Source organism: Misgurnus anguillicaudatus, chromosome 14 (genome assembly GCF_027580225.2).
Source record: "Misgurnus anguillicaudatus chromosome 14, ASM2758022v2, whole genome shotgun sequence".
NCBI lineage: Eukaryota > Metazoa > Chordata > Actinopteri > Cypriniformes > Cobitidae > Misgurnus > Misgurnus anguillicaudatus.
This window is the reverse complement of record NC_073350.2, coordinates 28,617,967-28,636,282: the sequence shown is the minus strand read 5'-3', so window position 1 is coordinate 28,636,282 and position 18,316 is coordinate 28,617,967. Positions and strand designations below refer to the sequence as shown.

The 18,316-nt window shown below is 37.3% G+C and overlaps 1 protein-coding gene across 3 annotated transcripts in view; it reads right to left on the bottom strand.

Annotated features, from left to right (window-relative positions):
- slc38a3a (solute carrier family 38 member 3a) overlaps nucleotides 1-18,316 on the bottom strand; it is a 65,200-nt gene that overhangs the window by 5,000 nt on the left and 41,884 nt on the right. For all 3 annotated transcript variants that reach the window (XM_073876195.1, XM_073876194.1, XM_073876196.1), the window contains 8 exons: nucleotides 15,404-15,486; nucleotides 13,269-13,327; nucleotides 9,679-9,840; nucleotides 6,852-6,931; nucleotides 6,376-6,476; nucleotides 5,329-5,448; nucleotides 3,273-3,422; nucleotides 2,655-2,755 (listed from right to left, as the gene is read on the bottom strand). In XM_073876195.1, coding sequence (XP_073732296.1) covers nucleotides 2,655-2,755; nucleotides 3,273-3,422; nucleotides 5,329-5,448; nucleotides 6,376-6,476; nucleotides 6,852-6,931; nucleotides 9,679-9,840; nucleotides 13,269-13,327; nucleotides 15,404-15,486 — 856 coding nt within the window. The remainder of the gene's footprint in view (nucleotides 1-2,654; nucleotides 2,756-3,272; nucleotides 3,423-5,328; nucleotides 5,449-6,375; nucleotides 6,477-6,851; nucleotides 6,932-9,678; nucleotides 9,841-13,268; nucleotides 13,328-15,403; nucleotides 15,487-18,316) is intronic.

Genomic DNA, 18,316 nt, shown 5'->3' with positions numbered 1-18,316 from the left:
TAAAGAGAAAACGTTCCCTGAGGAGTTTCTACCTTAAATTCATATTTCCGCTATCCACTGGGTGGTAATCTTACCCAACTTAAACACTGACATATTCACTCAACACTATAAAACACAGTGTAAGGTTTGATCAGGCTCTGAATCTGATCTCTTACAAAAGTTCTTCACAAAACTCTCCACTTTTAGCTGAAAATTTGAGAGGTGATAAAAGAACAAATGAAGGTAGGATGAAACCGTTTTTTTTTAAGCAGAGGGTCTGTTCTTTTATTTGATATTTTATGTTTAAGAAGATAATTTTTATGTAAGGCATTACTAAAACTGGGTGGCAACTTAAAAAAAAAAAAACGCATAAGGGGAAAGAGTTAAGCATGCTTCCAAGCATATTTGATCATCACAATACAGTCTTTGCTGCGTCTGTGTTGGTTGAAAACTACACTCTGTTTCAGCCACACTTGATGCTTAGGAACTACTTTGTTTGGCGGAAGAGTAATATTTTTACTGATATAATTACAACTTATTTGTGTTTCATTTTATAAAATTCTGCTATGCATATGAAGTAACCGTTTTATAAACGCAATAAGCCCTGCGAAGCAGTGGTTTTACTGTGCATTTTATAACAGCTAAGGGGGTTTTATGCACTCTGCTTCGTGCCGAACAACGCCACTTTGGTGTTATTAAATGCACTGGGAAACCACTGCTTCATGGGGCTTATTGCTTTAGAATTGCAGTACCCTTGTTTGGCGGTAGGTGCCCCAAGCAAGAAACTCCACCTATAGACCCCTTAATCACCTACGTCACTGTGACGTCACCGCTCTAGCTGGAGGCAAAAAATAAGTAGGAACTCATAGCCGGCACGCTAAAAGTTTGAGTTTTTGACATTAAAATGTCATCTTGTTGTGTTTTTGGCTGCCAGATTAGAAGGAACAGGACTTTTGGTTCAAAACTAGTTTTACCGGATCCCGGCAGACATTTCTTCACAGAAATCAAGAAGACAATTGTGGTTGAATGCAATACGGCGTACAGACTAGACGGAGACGAATAATGCTCGTGTTTGCAGTGCACACTTCATATCAGGTAAAATAATCTATGCATGTGTACTGTAGTGTTGGTTTTATATAGTACAAATCAGCAAGTTTCTGTTTTATAGGTGAAAAGTCGCCAACCGCGCTATTGTTTAGCTTAAATGTTAAACAAACATACAGCGATAGATGTGTGTGCCATCGTTTGAATGGTCTCTTAAAATAATCCACATTGCTAATAATAGTTAGCCCAGCGATAGGTTACATTAGACAGTAAGCCTAGACAAAATTACCCAAACCACCTGTAAGTAATTCATATGTTGTCTAGGAAATATCCAATACCTGGTTAAAATCGCAAGAATTAATTTACAAAAATAGCTGTCACGTCCCGCAGAATCAGTGACTTTACATATTCAGACAGTTCCCAACCTTCTTCTGCATCCATGTTTAATAAATCCCTCCTAAAACGTGCTATCTTAAGCTTGTCAACATTGCCTCTGCGGCTCTTTTTGCCTCCAGCTAAGCCCCGCCCACACAAATACGGCACAATGTTTACCAACTGTAAAAGGGTCTGTAAGTCGTGTTGTAGTCACGCAAAGTTGTATTAATTTATTTGTGTCCATGGCATGAAATTCAGATTTTTTTGTGCCTTGAGCATGACTGTCTTTGTCGTGTCACTCACACAAATTTCTATAAATAGTTTCTTGTGTCCGTGGCATGACTTTCGTTTTCTCATAGTTTTTTTCCTATTTTCTTACTATTGTCGCTTGGGGTTGGGGTTAGAATCACTTTCTGTTACATTTTTAGACAGCCTAACCCAAACCCAACTCTAACCCCAACTCCAGGCGAGAAAAGTTTTAAAAGCGGAAGAAAAACATGTAGAAACCAATACATAAAAGTACATTCTAACCCAAATCTAACCCCAACCCCAAGCGACAACGATTTAGAAATAGAGAAAAAAAATAGAAAACAATACATAAAATGACATGAAAAGAAAGTTGTGCCACGGACACAAAAAACTATTTATAAAAAATGTGTGCGAGTGTCACGAAAAAGACATTTGTGCTCAAGGCACAAAAAAAGGTGAATTTTGTGCCATGGACATGAATAAATTAATAAAATTTTGCTTGACTATAACACGATCATGTTGGTTTTTCATTAAATTACACTAAATAAAATAAATAATAAAATAATGCCCCAATGCTTCAATTTCTAAATGCAAAATACAGGCTCTATTGTTACCTTTTTTTCTTTTGACTCGGAAATGTCTTAACACTTTTCATATGGTTTACTTATTTACAAGAATTGATCGATCAAACACATTCAAACTAAAAATTCAAACTACTTTTAATCACAAACACTAGAATAACATCTTCAAGTTTAGATCTGCTCCTTGCAAAACCTTTCCATCTCTAGCTGAGACTGCAGCAGTTTGCTGTAACTTGAGATTAACTAGTTTACAGCGGTTCGAGTCACCCAAGAGATTAACAAAGCTCTCTGCGTGATTAGTTTTCAGTAAATCGTCACCTAACGGCGTGAGAGCTTTTACAACCTCTACGTTCCAGGAAAAAGTAAGAAACTAAATCCCCTCTTGGAAGAACGGGGAGGTATCAAATTCACCTAACTACTTACTAGGATTTTCGGGAGTGAGCGCATTGGTTCATCTTCCTTAGGCACGATGCGGATGTAGAACACGGCCGGGAAAATAAAGATGAGGCATGGAGCGGACGTGGCACCTGCGGTAAAATAAACACACAACACATACTTACTAGTCTAGACTTTTAGATTCTGCTAACCTCTTGCCGCAAAGAAGCTTTAACTGAATCTTTTCATATTATCTCAAGTCTGTTCACATAATCCAGCCTATGAGAAATCTCTCATGTGGCCGTCAATAGTGTACATTCTTTACTGAAGGAGGTCTGTAAAACTCTCACAAAGAAGAAACGTTTAATACTGTGGAGCTAAGTGTGAGAAGTAAAAGACAACATAACATGGGACATATTTCATTATTATATATACACATTCCAGAAGTGATAAATAATGCTGGTGGGGATAGATTTATGTACAGTACAGCCTGTAAATACATGGTATTACGGTCTGAGACGTTAATACATGGGCATATAAAAGAGACTGTGAGGTCTGAGGTTGCTATGGTGACACCTGGGGACACTACTGCTGCACCATTTGCACATTAATGAAAGTTTAGACGTGCACTATGAAAAATTCAGAATAACATCGGAGCAACAAACCCACCAATGATCCCGAAGATGCCCAGGATGTTTGGGGCAAAGATGACCAGTATGTTGATGAGGGTGAGGAGGATGACAGCTATAGCAATGTGACGTGGCCACCAGAAGGTTTTATTTGAAAAGAACAACTGCTGGATTGCTCTCCTTACAGGAATAAAAACAAAGCATTAAAATTAGACAGCTAATAAAAAACTGAATAGCATTGAATTCATTCAATTAAAAAACATGTTGGTCATGCAGTGCACCTATAACTGAACTAAGAAGTCACATCTGGATAGGGCCACATTGACTTCCATATACAGAGGGGAAATAAGTATTTGACACATCAGCATTTTTATCAGTACTGGGATTCAAGCCAAATATTGAATTCATACAAAGAAATCAGAACATTTAAGTATACAAGTTGAGTCATAATAAATAAAGTGAAATGACACAGGGAATAAGTATTGAACACACTTTATTTAATACTTTGTAGAAAAGCATTTGATGGTGATTACAGCTTCTAGACGACTCTTGTATGGAGAGACCAGTCGTCTGCATTGCTCAGGAGTGATTCTGGCCCATTCTTCCACACAAATGGTCTTTAAATCTTGAAGGTTCCTTGGGCCTCTTTTATGAACTTTAATCCTCAGTTCTCCCCTTAGATTTTCTGTGGAATTTAGGTCAGGTGATTGACTGGGCCATTCAAGCAACTTGATTTTCTTTCTTTGAAACCACTTCATTGTTTCCTTGGCCTTGTGTTTGTCCACCCTCTTTTCATTTTCAGCTTTCTGGTAGATGGGAGCAGATTTTTATCCAGAATGTCCTGGTACATTTCTCCATTCATCCTGCCTTCAATAATATGAAATCTGCCAGTACCCCTTGCTGAAAAGAAGCCCCAAACCATGATGCTTCCACCCCCAAACTTAACTGTTAGTATGATGTTCTTAGTGTGGTGGGCAGTGCCATTTCTTCTCCAAACATGGTGTGTAGAATGACTGCCAAAAAGTTCAATTTTGCTTTCATCTGACCATACTATAGTCTCACAATAATCCACAGGCTTCTCCAAATGCTCTTTTGCAAACTTTAACCGAGCCTCAACATGCTTTTTGTTCAGCAATGGAGTCTTGTGTGGTGAGTGTGCATGGATGCCATGGATATCAGTGCATTGCTTATAGTTTTCTTTGAAACAAAAGTACCTGCTGATGCAAGGTCTTCCTGAAGTTCTGCCTAAGTGGTTCTTGGCTCTCTTGATTATTCTCTGGACTCCTCGGACAGGGATCTTACGTGGAGTACCTGATCGTGGCCGGTTTATGGTGAAGTGATGCTCTTTCCATTTCCGGATAATGGCCCCTACAGTGCTCACAGGAACATTCAGCATTCTGGAAATGCACCTATAAACATTCCCATCAACAATAAGATTACGAAGATCTTGAGAGAGTTCTTTGCTTTTACCCATCATGAAGTCTTTCCTGTGTGCCTCCTGGGTAATGAGAAGCCTTTATAGGTCATTAATAAGGACTAAAGCAGCTGATATCAATTAGTACTGATAGGGGGCAGGGTTTCTCTCTCAATACTGACAGATTTCAGATGATCTCCTGGCTTTCTATGCCATTTTGCACCATGTTCTCTTCATATGTTCAATACTTTTTTCCGTTTGTCATTTCACTTTATTATGACTCAACTTGTATACTTAAATGTTCTGATTTCTTTGTATGAATTAAATTTATGGCTTGATGCATACATCTGGTTGAAATTTTGTGTCAATAGCACACTTAGAAATCCCCTTACTGATAAAAATGCTGATGTGTCAAATACTTATTTTCCACGCTGTATTATTTTTCCCGACTGTGGATGTCAATTGGGCTTCTGATCGGTTGGTTACAAACATTCCTCAAAATATCTTCCTTTGTATTCATCAAAACAAAGACATTTATACAGGTTTGTAACAACATGAGGGTGAGTAAATAATGACAGAATTTTAATTTTTGGGTGAACTATCCCTTTAAGAGAGTCCCCATCATAATAGAAAAACAACAGTGTGTGTGCGTGCGTGTGTGTGTGTGTGTAACTTACAGGAAACAGCACTATGGGTACAGTAAGTGTAACGGCAGTCAGGACGGCCACACGGACACACAGGATCAGCGTATCATACGGGTCGATCCGACTGTATGTGTGCAACAGTTCAGCTTCCACGTTATCTACACACACAAATACAATCATATTTAAAAAATGTTTACTTAAAAATGCTGCTTTTTATATGCATTTCTCATTAAATTCGAATGATCAATCCCCAATGATAATAGTTTTTATTAGCACACAATGACCACTAGAGGGCGTGATAACGCTACTTCAAAATTAACCTTGCATTTAGAGGATTAGATCAGTGACATCATCAGTCATGTGCAGAAAGCTGAGCAGCTCTCAATGTGCTCTTACACTTAAGTTTTAGATAGGAGTGTGAACTAATATTAAAATATTCAGTATTAATATCAAAATGAAGAATTTTGATAAAGCGTCTACCAAATCTTGAGCCGTAAATGAGAATATGGCACCATTTTCTACCTCTTTATCTAGGTTGCCTCAAACATAACTATTCTGAGTCTTCACGACATCAATCTTTATCTTAACGGGTCTCAAATGCTTTTTCCTTAACAAAACCTCCTCGTCACTCAATCTCAGCTGAGTCACGCCGAATTTCCGAATCCTGCCAATTTATGCTGCATCACTCTGTGTAACAGGTGCTTTATGGAAGAAAAGCTGTGTCATGGAAACACATATCAATTCAAGTTGGCACATCAGGTGTGTTTTAAGTCAGGTAGCTTGTTGTAGGTAGGCAGCTTAAGTTACGTGAAATAGAGACGGGCAACAGCAGCGTTTGTATTCCTCCTCCACTACCCAAATAAAAATCCTGTAGTCATTATTAGTAATCCCACTTAAAGTTTTGCATCCTGTGTGAAAGCACCATAGTTAAATCATTCATCTTGTTTTGGCCTACAACACAGTCAACATCCTGGCATGAACAAATTTGTCTTGGAATTTCTATTTGATATTGTCACAATATATGAAAGATAAAAGGAGGGTAAATGTAATGATGGTATGATAGATAGATAAAATAAAGGCCTCACCATTGAACGTCAGGTATCCAAACAGAGCAGCCAGGAAATACATGACGTACATGACCCCGATAGAGATGTTGGACACGTGCTGCATCTTAGTTTTGGTTGGGCTGAAATCACAAAATTAAAAGATGTGACATCACAGATCAGTATAAGTGACCCTGACGTTTTTGAGATAATAAGCATCAAAGTTTGATTTCAATCATTGATTTCAATCTCTGTCGTCTTACTTCAAGTCAATATTAAAGAGATCAAGTTAGTGAATGTTCTTTACATGATGTAGGATGATTATCAGTAAATCACAACTTTAGCTGGGTTTTCGCAGGCAGTGTCACATTATTACACATCTATTTTAATTCTAGTAACCTCACAGCTCTCAGCCCAGTGAAACAGACGGGTAGCTGTGCACAAAATAATGGCATCCACATGCACAAAGTGACTCATCGCCGGTTTCAGACCTGCTGAAAAAAAAACTTTCCACCTACTTGCGCAGCTCGGTGTAAATTGGCAGCACCTCGGGGTGGCACACGAACGCGAATGCCAGTATGGGAACCGTGTAGGCCGTCTGATTAAAAACACAAAGACCACCTCACGTTACCATGGATACCGCAGAGGCAACCATAACCCCAAACCCCACACTTTAAAGGCCATTAAACACAATAGCGCATTACAGAGAGCTAATTGTAGCTGTGATCAAGTCTGGACTTGGACGGGACTCAGACTTGGCTTCATTAAAAATGCCAGTAATCGGCACATGGAGACATACTGTGTATAACACCGCTGACTTTCACACTTATCACTTAGACAGTAAAGGACCAATGTGGGAAAATAGCATCGGGAAATGTGTGAGGCATAAATCATGTGTTTATCTGATAAAATGATGTAGGCTTGTGGAATAAATAATATTCTGTCAGGGTAACATCTTAAAACAACATGAGCTATGACTACTTAATGACCACAGAATAAAAATTATCTTATCATCAATAATATGTGACCACAAAACCAGTCATAAGTAGCCTGGGCATATTTGTAGCAATATCCAACAATACACTGTATGGGTCAAAATTATCGATTTTTCTTTTATGCCTAAAATCATTAGGATATAAAAAAAATTGTGTTCTATGAAGATATTTTGTACATTTCCTACCGTAAAAATTTCAAAAATGTATTTATCATTAGTAATATGTGTTGCTAAGGACTTTAAAGGTGATTTTATTTTTAATATTTTGATTTTCTTGCGCCCTCAGATTTTCACATAGTTGTATCTCAGCCAAATATTGTCCAATCATAATAAACCATACATTAATGGAAAGCTTATTTATTCAACCTTTAGATGATGTATATCTTGATATCAAAAATTGATCCTTAGAACTGGTTTTGTGGTCCAGGTTCACATATTCATGTTGACAACAGTGATCAGAAGTTGCTCCTTCATAGTCCATGACCGTGGGTTCACACCAGCCGCGTTTTAGGCATCAAAATCGCGTCTACTGCGTCTAGTTTGCTGCTTGAACATTTTGAGTTCACTTGCTTTATTCGCGTTTGAATTATCGAGACATTCACGTGGAAATTCATGTCATGGGAGGGGCTTCTGCGACTCTGCTCGCTTTTTGTAATCATGTTACTACTAAAGCAAGCTCCTGATTGGTTAACGCTGCGCGTTTTTCCGCCAAAGTTCAAATTTTTCAATTCGCGTCTACCGCACTAAACGCCTTATGCTACATACACACCAAACGCAGGGCATTACGTTACTAGCACTAGATAACTTGCGGTATTTAATTTCGTGTCATGCTAATTTTTTGCTCGAGTTAAATATTTTCAACTTTGGCGAAGGCGCATTTGCTATTCCCATCAAAAGCGCCTTCGCCCAAGGCGTTATTCGCATCGCCTTACGTCTGATCGCGTCTTTGCATTGACTTTGTATGTAATCTACTTGCGTCATTCTCACCACAAGACCTCCAGACGCGCGTCAACGGATCTTCACATTGACTTAACATTGAAATCACTCGCGCTAGACGGCTCTAACGCGGCTAGTCTGAACGCAGCATGAGACTTTCAGTAACGGTTGTCTTAAAGGGACACAACACTTTCTTGAAAATATACAAATTCTCCAGCTCCCCCAGAGTCCAACATTTGATCTTTTATCATTTTGGAATCCATTCAGCTGATCTCCAGGTCTGGTGCTAACACTTTTAGCATAGCTTAGCATAATCCATTGAATCTGATTAGACTATTAGCATCGCGCTCAAAAATAACCAAAGAGTTTGGACATGTTTCCCATTCAAAACTTGACTCCTCCGTAGTTACATCGTGTGCTAAGACCGACGGAAAATCCAAAGTTGCGACCTTCTAGGCAGATATGGCTAGGAACTACACTCTCATTCCGGCGCAACAATCAAAGAGATTGTCGCCGCAACCTGGCTGCAAGAGGCGCAGCGATACTACGCAGTGCCCGAAAATAGTCCCCTTCCATTAAAAGTTACTAAGCGGGCTATTTTCGGGCACTGTGCAACATCACCGCGCCTCCTGCAGCCATGCCACAGCAGCAAAGTCCCTGACCACCACGCCAGAATAAGAGCATAGTCCTAGATGTATCTGTCCAGAAAATAACAACCTCCAATTTTCCGTCGGTCTTACCACGCGATGCAACTTATTTTAAATGGGGAAAAAAAGAAACTCTTTGGTTATTTTTGGGGGCGATGCTAATGGTCTAATCAGATATAATGGATTGTGCTAAGCTATGCTAAAAGTGGTAGCACCAGACTGAATGGATTCCAAAATGGTAAAAATTAAACGTTTAACTCTAGGGGAGCTGGAAAACCAGCATACCTTCAAAAAAAGTGAAGTGTCCCTTTAAGTGTACACTTAGTTTTTAACATTACATATCTTAAAATGTTTTGGGGGGGCATTTAAACACATTTGAGATTCTGAGAATTATCAAAGACTTTTAATTTCCATTTAATCTCACTGCTGGTATAAGCAACAACTCCAATTTTATTTGTATGTTTCAGTTTTATTTCTATGAATGTGACACTTTCATTTAATTTAGTTAAATGTTTTGTTAACTAAGTTCTTCCAATATTGGTTAACCTGGTGGTAAAAAACCTTGAGAAGTCTGTCAAAGGTTCCAAGTATCTAATGGTTTAAAAAATGTGAATACATGTTATCATGCCTTAAGCCTAAAACTTCAGATTTTGTTTCAATTTGTGAACTGATATCTGAATACCATATTGCATAAGTGAATCACGCAATGGTTTTACAAGAAACTAAAGTGTCTGATTTAAAATGCAGTATATGTAGATGTTCACTCACCTGTGTGTTGAGATTAAACATGCGAGGGGTGCACCCAAGGCCACCTTCAGGGGTCATCTCCACTCCTCCTGGGCCAGCCATACTTGTGTTAAAGATCACCACAGTTTTGTTATGAGAATAGTCAACAAAAGGACAAGGCACGTGGAACTTTTTATAGATCACCTGATAGGAGAGAAAATATCAATTAAACAAGTCTTTATATAATGATCTGGTATCACCATGATTTTAAAATGTCATATTTTTTTTATAGTTTCACTTCAAATGTTAGTCCAGGTTTTCACACCAAAATATTGTTTGTCCATTTTATCTGACCCTGGCTGCTGTGATCCTGTCACAATGTAACACAGAGTTTTCACAGAGTTTGTCAGAAGTCTTAAAGGGATAGTTCACCCAAAAATGTAAATCCTGTCATTATACTCATTCTCGTGTTGTTACAAACCTGTATATATTTCTTTGTTCTGATGAACACTGATCAGAGGCCCCATTGACTTCCATAGTATTCTTTTATCCGCTGATCGCTTTGGTTACAAATATTTATGTTTATCAGAACAAAGAAATTTATACAGGTTTGTTACAAAATGAGAGTGAGTAAATGATGACAGAATATTCATATTGAGTGAACTATCCCTATAAGATGTCTGACAAACTCTGTGAAAGAAAGCACTGTGACAGGATCATAAAACAATCCACACTGAAATGGGCCGCTCAGGGTGTCAGATTAAAAATAAACCTCTGTCTCCTATTTCAAAGTATGGGATCTTTTAAAAAGAAAGTATTTTGTACAAAGCAGCAGGTAAAAACCACAATGGACAGCACACAATTTAAGATATCATATTATATTGTTATCATAAATTCAGTGCTAATCTTAACACTTCTGTGGCTAGATGAACCAAATACAGTATACAGGTGGTCATGTTTAATTATTTGGAAATGTTGCTTTAGCCTTCATCCAGTCTTTTTTATGTGAACATCTGAGTTCTAAAATATAAAGAATGTTCATCTACAGTATACTGTATATTGTTTTTATTTCACATAGATCATGTGACCCTGGACCACAAAACCATAAGTAGCAACGGGTATATTATTAGTAATAGCCAACAATACATTGTATAAGTCAAAATTACTGATTTCTCTTTTATGGAAAACATTACCTTATGAAGTAAACATCATGTCCATGAAGATATTTTATCAATTTTCTAATGTAAATATATCACAAATGTATTTATCATTGTAATATACGTATGTTGCTAAGGACTTCATTTGGATAACTTTAAAGGTGCAGTGTGTAAATTTTTGCGGCATCTAGTGGTGAGGTTGCAAATTGCAACCAATGGCTTAGTCCACGGCTCACCCCTGGCTTTTGAAGCACATGTGAAGCTACGGTAGCTGCCACTGGACAAACATGTCATCGTCAGTGACAACTTAGTAAAAAAATGTCCTTTAAGGGCTTCTGTAGAAAAATGGCAGCACAAAATGGCGACTTCCATGTAAGGGGACCCTCGATGTATGTAGATAAAAAGGTACGTCTAAGGTAATAAACACATAACGGTTCATTATGAAAGGTCTTTATACACCCCTGATAATATAGTTTTGTATATTATTTTGCATTTCTGTCAAAAAATCCTTCTTAAAATTACACACTGCACCTTTAAAGGCGATTTTCTCAATATTTTGTTTTTGTACCCTTCGATTACAGATTTTCAAATAGTTGTATCGCAGCCAAATATTCTCTTATCTTAAAAACCATACAGCAATATTTTTCAGCTTTCAATCTCAATATCAAAAAATTTACCCTTATGACTGGTTTTGTGGTCACATATAATAATTTCATACCTCATTACAGTATATTAGTGATGCACCAATGTATGGGCTGCCTATTTTTGATTAATTTGAAACCATAGGCAAATCAGCAATAACACGAGAAAGGCCAATATCAATTGTTTAATAATTCACTTTGTGAAGGCAATAACTTGCATGTCTGTTGCATAATCCAGCATTTAAAAAACGTGCGATGGAGGAAAAAATAGTAAATCACGTAGTCAATCACATAAGAGATTGCTCATTCACGTGAGCCATGCGGTCAGAGTAACTGTGGGTTCACACCAGATGCGAGTTCAACGATTTGCGCGATTAGATTACATACAAAGTCAATGCAAAGACGTGATCAGACGTGTCCTCGCGTGGGGCGATGCGAATGACGCCATATAGGCGGTGCGTTTGCCGCGGAAAAACGCGCTATTCGCCTCAAACGCGTCTTTGCCCAAGTTGAAAATATTACACTCGAGCGGAAAATTCGCATGACACAAAGTTAAATCCTGCGAGTAATCTAGAGCGAGTAATGCAATGCCCCGCGTTTGGTGTCTACGTAGCATAAGAGTATTTCGGGAAAATGTCTGCAGTATGGGCTTTTTTCACAATCTCGGAAAAAGACCAAAATCGACAAAATTTTATCTTACTTTGTGCCTCACTTATTATGGTGGTCAGTTGAATGTTAAATAGATCTAGTGCATGTTCAGTAAAAATAATTTGATGCAGAAATAAACTAGCTAATAAGCCAACAGTATACTAATGTACACAAGTGTTTATAATCGGTATAAGCCAATAGTTGTCTGTGTAAATCGGCATCGGCCCAATAAAATAATATCGGTGCATCCCTACAGTATATGACATATTTAAACACGACATGTGTTTTAATTATACTATATACATAATACTACTTAAATACTTTACACATTCAAAAGATTAATCGCGATTAATCGCATACAAAATAAAAGTTGCACATGTGTTTGCATATTATATTTGTGTGTGTATTGTGAATAAATATTATTTATATATAAATACACACATACATGCATAAAAATGCATTTATGTATTTTTTATTTATTTATAAATAATATAAAATATATTGAAATGTTTTATAAAAACATGCATGTGTGTGTATTTTTATAAACAAAATAATTACACACAGTGCACACATATATGTTATGCAAACACAAACTTTTGTTTTGTATGCGATTAATCGCGATTAATCTTTTGACAGCCCTACTTTTAATGTAATTTATCAGTGAGTGTCACATGATCATTAAAACGAGAGGGAGAATGCTAGGGCAGGACTTGTGTTAATTCATCTGGTATTTATTCGAACACATCAAGCATAATGAATACAAAGGATAGCACTCAAAAAGAGAGAGAGATGCTGAGACAAGAAGAGAGCAAAGGAGAGGAACAATGTTATCTTATAAGTTCAGGCCTGATTTAAAGAGTAATTCAGAGTGAAAATATAGCATGCACACATGCGTGAAGACAGAGAGACCATAAGCTGTGTGCTCAGATTAAAGCGCCCTTCGAAAACTAGGTCAATAAGAGACACCAAACAAAAGCCTGCTCTAAAAATACTATACACATTCACATTGAACCTGACGGTGAGGATATTCAAAAATCATCTCGCTAACTATAAGATTTATAATGTGCTGCTAATTGGAAAGAGGGATAAAACCTGTCACACTCACAGTGCATTATTCAGTGTGAAATTTTAAAATAGCAGAGCATTGCTAAACAAACAGCATATATGCTAGCAGAATCAAACATACCGCAATAAGGAAGAACACCATACAACTGAGAGAGAAACCACTGGTGTAGCCAAGGTACCCTGAAACACCAAGACACACGGTAAAGAGTCAGTGACTGTATTTCCTCAAGTCTTATATCAAATTAAATCTATTACACTAACATAACATTTCTCTAATGAATATCAGCTTATAATTATTGTTTCAGATGCAGTGAGTTAATAACACCGCTGTGCAGTCAGGCAGTCGTGAGCAGATCCCAGACCTGCCAACCTTGGAAATTTTTTTTGAGTAGCAACTTATCCCGGGGGCGTGGCGCGAGGTCAGGAACATTTGCTGATCAGTAGTGATTGAGTTCACATGCTCACTTATCACTTATTACTACAACTTATTACTAAGCACATAGTTCCAACTCACCACAATTTCTAGTCTTTCAACATACAAGTAGGCTATGAAGAACTCTTTTAATGAAAAGGCAATCCCCCAAAATATGCCTATTTAACAAAAACGACTATGGCATATGTCTTAAATACATGGGACATTTTAAATAACAATCCACAAATAGCATGCTATATCCTTGCTTTATATTCCAGCAGGCATGTTGACATGAACCTCTAATGGGGCACAGCATGCCTACCACTACTTTTTCTTTAACATACCTAACATGAATAGAATTAATATGTTTTAATGCATAAATGGCATGTTAGCTGATTTGCATTCTACAGTACTGATGATAATGAGTCTTTTACAAAAATTTACAATAACATTACTTAGCTGCTAATACAATAAAAAAACATATGTGGATGATCCTTTTGTGTATATTATCTGCATAGTGTTTAAACCTGCTGAAAAAACTTCATAAACCACCATAATTCCCATGCTGGTTTAGCTGGTGGACACCAGCATACAGCACCAAAACACAACATATGCTGGTCTTGGTGGTGCTGGTATGCTGATGACCACCAGCTAAACCAGCACCAAACCATCATGAGAATTAAGCTGGTCTATGCTGATGGTCACCAGCAAACCAGCAACAAAACACAAAATATGCTGGTCTTGCTGGAATACTGTTTTTTTTCAGCAGTAATGCCAACTGTTTATGTAGTGTCCTAAAGTAGATCTAGTGAACTAAACAGTAATTTCATATCTGACAATACAGAACAGTACACAAACATTGTTTTTCTCAGCAATAATGCAAACCTCTATACTTGGTTTTGACTGGCTGAGCATATAGTTCGTTTGACCTCCCTCATCATATGCTTCCTGCTTCTATTTCCCTGCTCTGCACAAAAAAATCGGATGTACATTGACAGGAGCCAGTAACAATCGAGTAAGAATAAGATTGATATTATTTTTTTGCTTTGTTTTGTCATGTTTTCTCGCGTGCCTCACATGCTCTTCTGAGTGAGCGGCGGCTGAGTGCTACAAAAAGTAAACACAGACGCTCCGCTCGCGGACATCGATTTCTGCGTGCTCGCGCCAGTTTGTCTTGTGGGACGGCACCGCGTTTACAACCGTGAATTACGGTTCATATAGCTCAGTTTTGCCGCGATTAACAATTAATATACTGGCAAATAAACTAAAAACTTAAACTTGAGGCACAACATAGGACACTGGGTACAACAGATTTACACTAGGGCACGTGCAACAGTAAAAGGGGTCTAGACGCCCCTGGTTGGCAGGCTTATTACAATGGATGCAATTCACAATTCCCATACCCTGCCCATTTACCTTTAAAAAAGGTGTTTAGAACCATCCTCCCTTGTAAAACAAGTCACAGTATGAAGATGGACCGAGATGAAGAACAATTTCGTTATTTTCGTTATTCATTGCGAGTCGCGACGGCTCCCCGCTCTCCGCTTTGAAGAGTTTAAATCTAGCGCTATGATTGGTCGACGTCGTCTTTTCCCAACAGGTTGCTGCCCAATGCGGTAGACTCATAGACACTCATAGATGAGTTGCCTAGTGCGCAAATGCACATACAGTTTAAATCAAAGTCATCAAAGGCTTTTCGCGTATTTTGAAGTGACAAATCGTAGCAGCGTAGTTTGGTGTCTAAATGCGTATCTGTTACGCAAAATGCGTAAAGGTTGGCAGGTCTGAGATCCAGCTGTGTTTTCAATACAATTAAACATAAGGATCAAAGGTTTGGGTCTTACCAAGTTGTTTCATTAAGGCCAATGGCAGGATGACGCTGCAACTTACAATGACAACCAGGTAATTGCCATTTAAATACCACTCCCTGTAAAATAGTTAGAAAGAGAGAGACAAACAGAGAAAGATATATTGCCATTAATTCAAATGCCCTCAAACATGTATGACATTCACTTTGGATGTATTGCTCACAACAAGCTTAAATTTACATAACATGTACATTTCTGCATTTGGCAAATGCTTATTTATAGCAATTTACAGTGCATTTACAGTGCATAAGTATCTGTGTAACCTGGGATTCAAACCCACAACCTTGGTGTTGCTAATGCAATGCTTTACCAACTGAGCTTTACCAACAATGCTTTACCAAAAAAGTATCAATACAGGTTTGGGTCAAAAAGGGATGAACCCAGCCATTTTGTCACATTAACCTAGAACATTTTTATATTTATATTACATTATATATATGGGTCATTGACGTGATGTTAATTATTTTGTGTCCATATTGTTCAATTAAATGTAAAAGGGTTAAAATTTCAAAATAAATTTGAAGATTACTTGCATACATTCTCTATTTGAGGACGAAGTCTAAAATTTCTGGTTTTATTTCATTTTGAAATAAAATTTTGGGGATAATTGCAAAAATGTCAATGTGGTGTAACCGGTCGGTGTCAATTAGTGTAACTATTATTTTTTAATGAAAATATAAATATATTCATAAAAATATATAATAATCTAGTTTAGTGTATATGATTTTTTTTAAATACATTATTACATCTTTTGTCAAAGATTATTTAGAAAACAGAGCTGTTTTCAGCATATGTCAAAACAAAATATTAAAACATTGCATTAAAATTTACATTTAGAAATAACTTTTTTGATGATTACGCTTACATGCCATCAAGCAGGTGTTTTCCCCTGCTTCTATTAATGTAAAGCTGCTTTGAAACAATTACCAATTGTGAAAAGCGCTATATAAATAAAATTGAATTAAAAATATTTAATATTTCTCATTCTTTGGCGCACACTGAAAAAAATGATTCATTGAATTTAATCAATTTTTTAAGGTAAGTGGTTGCAATCAATTTATTTAAGCTACATTTAAACAAAAGTTTTATATTTTATTTTACGTTACTAATCTTTTTTGTTTAAGTGTAGCTTAAATAAATTTATTGCAACCACTTACCTTAAAGAAATTGATTAAATTCAATGAGTCATTTTTTTCAGTGCAATTGGCGGTTACACCATTTGAAATTTTCAGGTCCATTTAGTCTTAACTTTCATAAAAATGGTGCAAATGTTTTTTTTATTGCATAAAATTAACATAAAAACCCCACGTGCATTGAAATAAACCTGATGCATGCTTTCAAAACAAGTTTTTTAAAAAGATATTTGAATATCTCATCGTGCCAAACGTTTTTTGTCACTGACCCATATACTGGGTGAAACAACATAATTTTGGGATGAAAGAACTATGCATAGGTTAAATTACAACCGAACTATCCGATGGTGTTGTGGCCAATCCCCCCAAAATATGGTGCAGACATACTTTTGGCTACCCGAGTCCCCTCTTTCTGCTGATCCCATACCCCTCTCTCCACACTGTACTTTCATGTCCTCTCCTTATACTGTCTATCAAATAAAGGCAAAATTGCCCAAAACAATAACATGGGTTCGTCGCTTTTGACCCAACACTTGATGGAAAATAACCCAGCATTTTATAGAGTGTATGGCTTCTAAGTAACTTTAAATGGACTGTGCAAACCACATAAATTTTTGTAACTATTTATTGGATATTTTTTAAGGAAGTGTATCCAGTGAGGTTCTTTAGGCCCAGACACTTATCCCCAGGTCATGGATGTGAGATTGTAAGGGGCTCTATTAGGCTGCTAAGCCTGTTATTCTTCCCCCTATTAAGACCAAAAGCATTGGAGCCCTCAAAGAAGCCCTGAACGACCAGGACTGAGTGATTATTAGGAACAGTCTGTACCAAATGAGACAATAGAGTGACTACTTGTAGCCAAGGATCATGAACATTGTGGCCGTTGAACAAAACACTGTGACCTCAATGATGTGAATGGTACCAGGTACAATGAGAACAAATGCTGGCCAACAGAACAACAACGTTATCTCGGGAGGTCAAGCTAAACTGGAGGTGATGGTGTGTGGCTGTGGTACTGGTTGAGTGAAGACAATTACTCATGTAATGTTTTCTGCAACACACAATAAACACGAGTTAATTTCTCTCGATAGTTCTTAGTGTCTATTTTAGATGAATGCATGTCTGGTTACAAAATCAACAGAAACATTTAAATTTTGTGTGCTTAATATACTCGCTTACCAAAGTGACTTAAAACACAATGCATACAATGCCAACAACATACAATATAGTGCAACAGCGTTCAACCCAGCGTTGGGTCAAAAGGGGACAAACTCAGCCGTTGGGTTAAATTAACCCAGTGTTTTGGATTGAAGCAACCCAACATAGGTTAAATTGCCACCCTTTTTTGACCCAAGATTGGGTTAAAAATAACTTAGCATTTTTAGATTGTTCTGTTACGAAGAAGGTCAAATACAGTATTGTGCAAAAGTCTTAAGATGCATTCAGACTAGCAGCGACTAGCAGTAGCAGAGCGACGCAGTCTCTTGCAGGAGCGACTACCAATGAGAACAAAGCAGTGGAGTTCACGTTATCTGTCTCTCATCAGTTACTGGAGTGGATGTTACTCATTTGTTTGTGATAACCAGATCTAGAAATTCCTCATTTGAAAGAGACAAGCGACACACAGCGACAAAGTCGCTTATAATGTGAATGTACCTTAGGCCATTCCAGCTTAGTTGTTTTACTGACATCAATGTTTATTTTTCTGTCTTTTTATTAAGTTACAAACAGAAAGTAATTGAAATCATTAGATTAG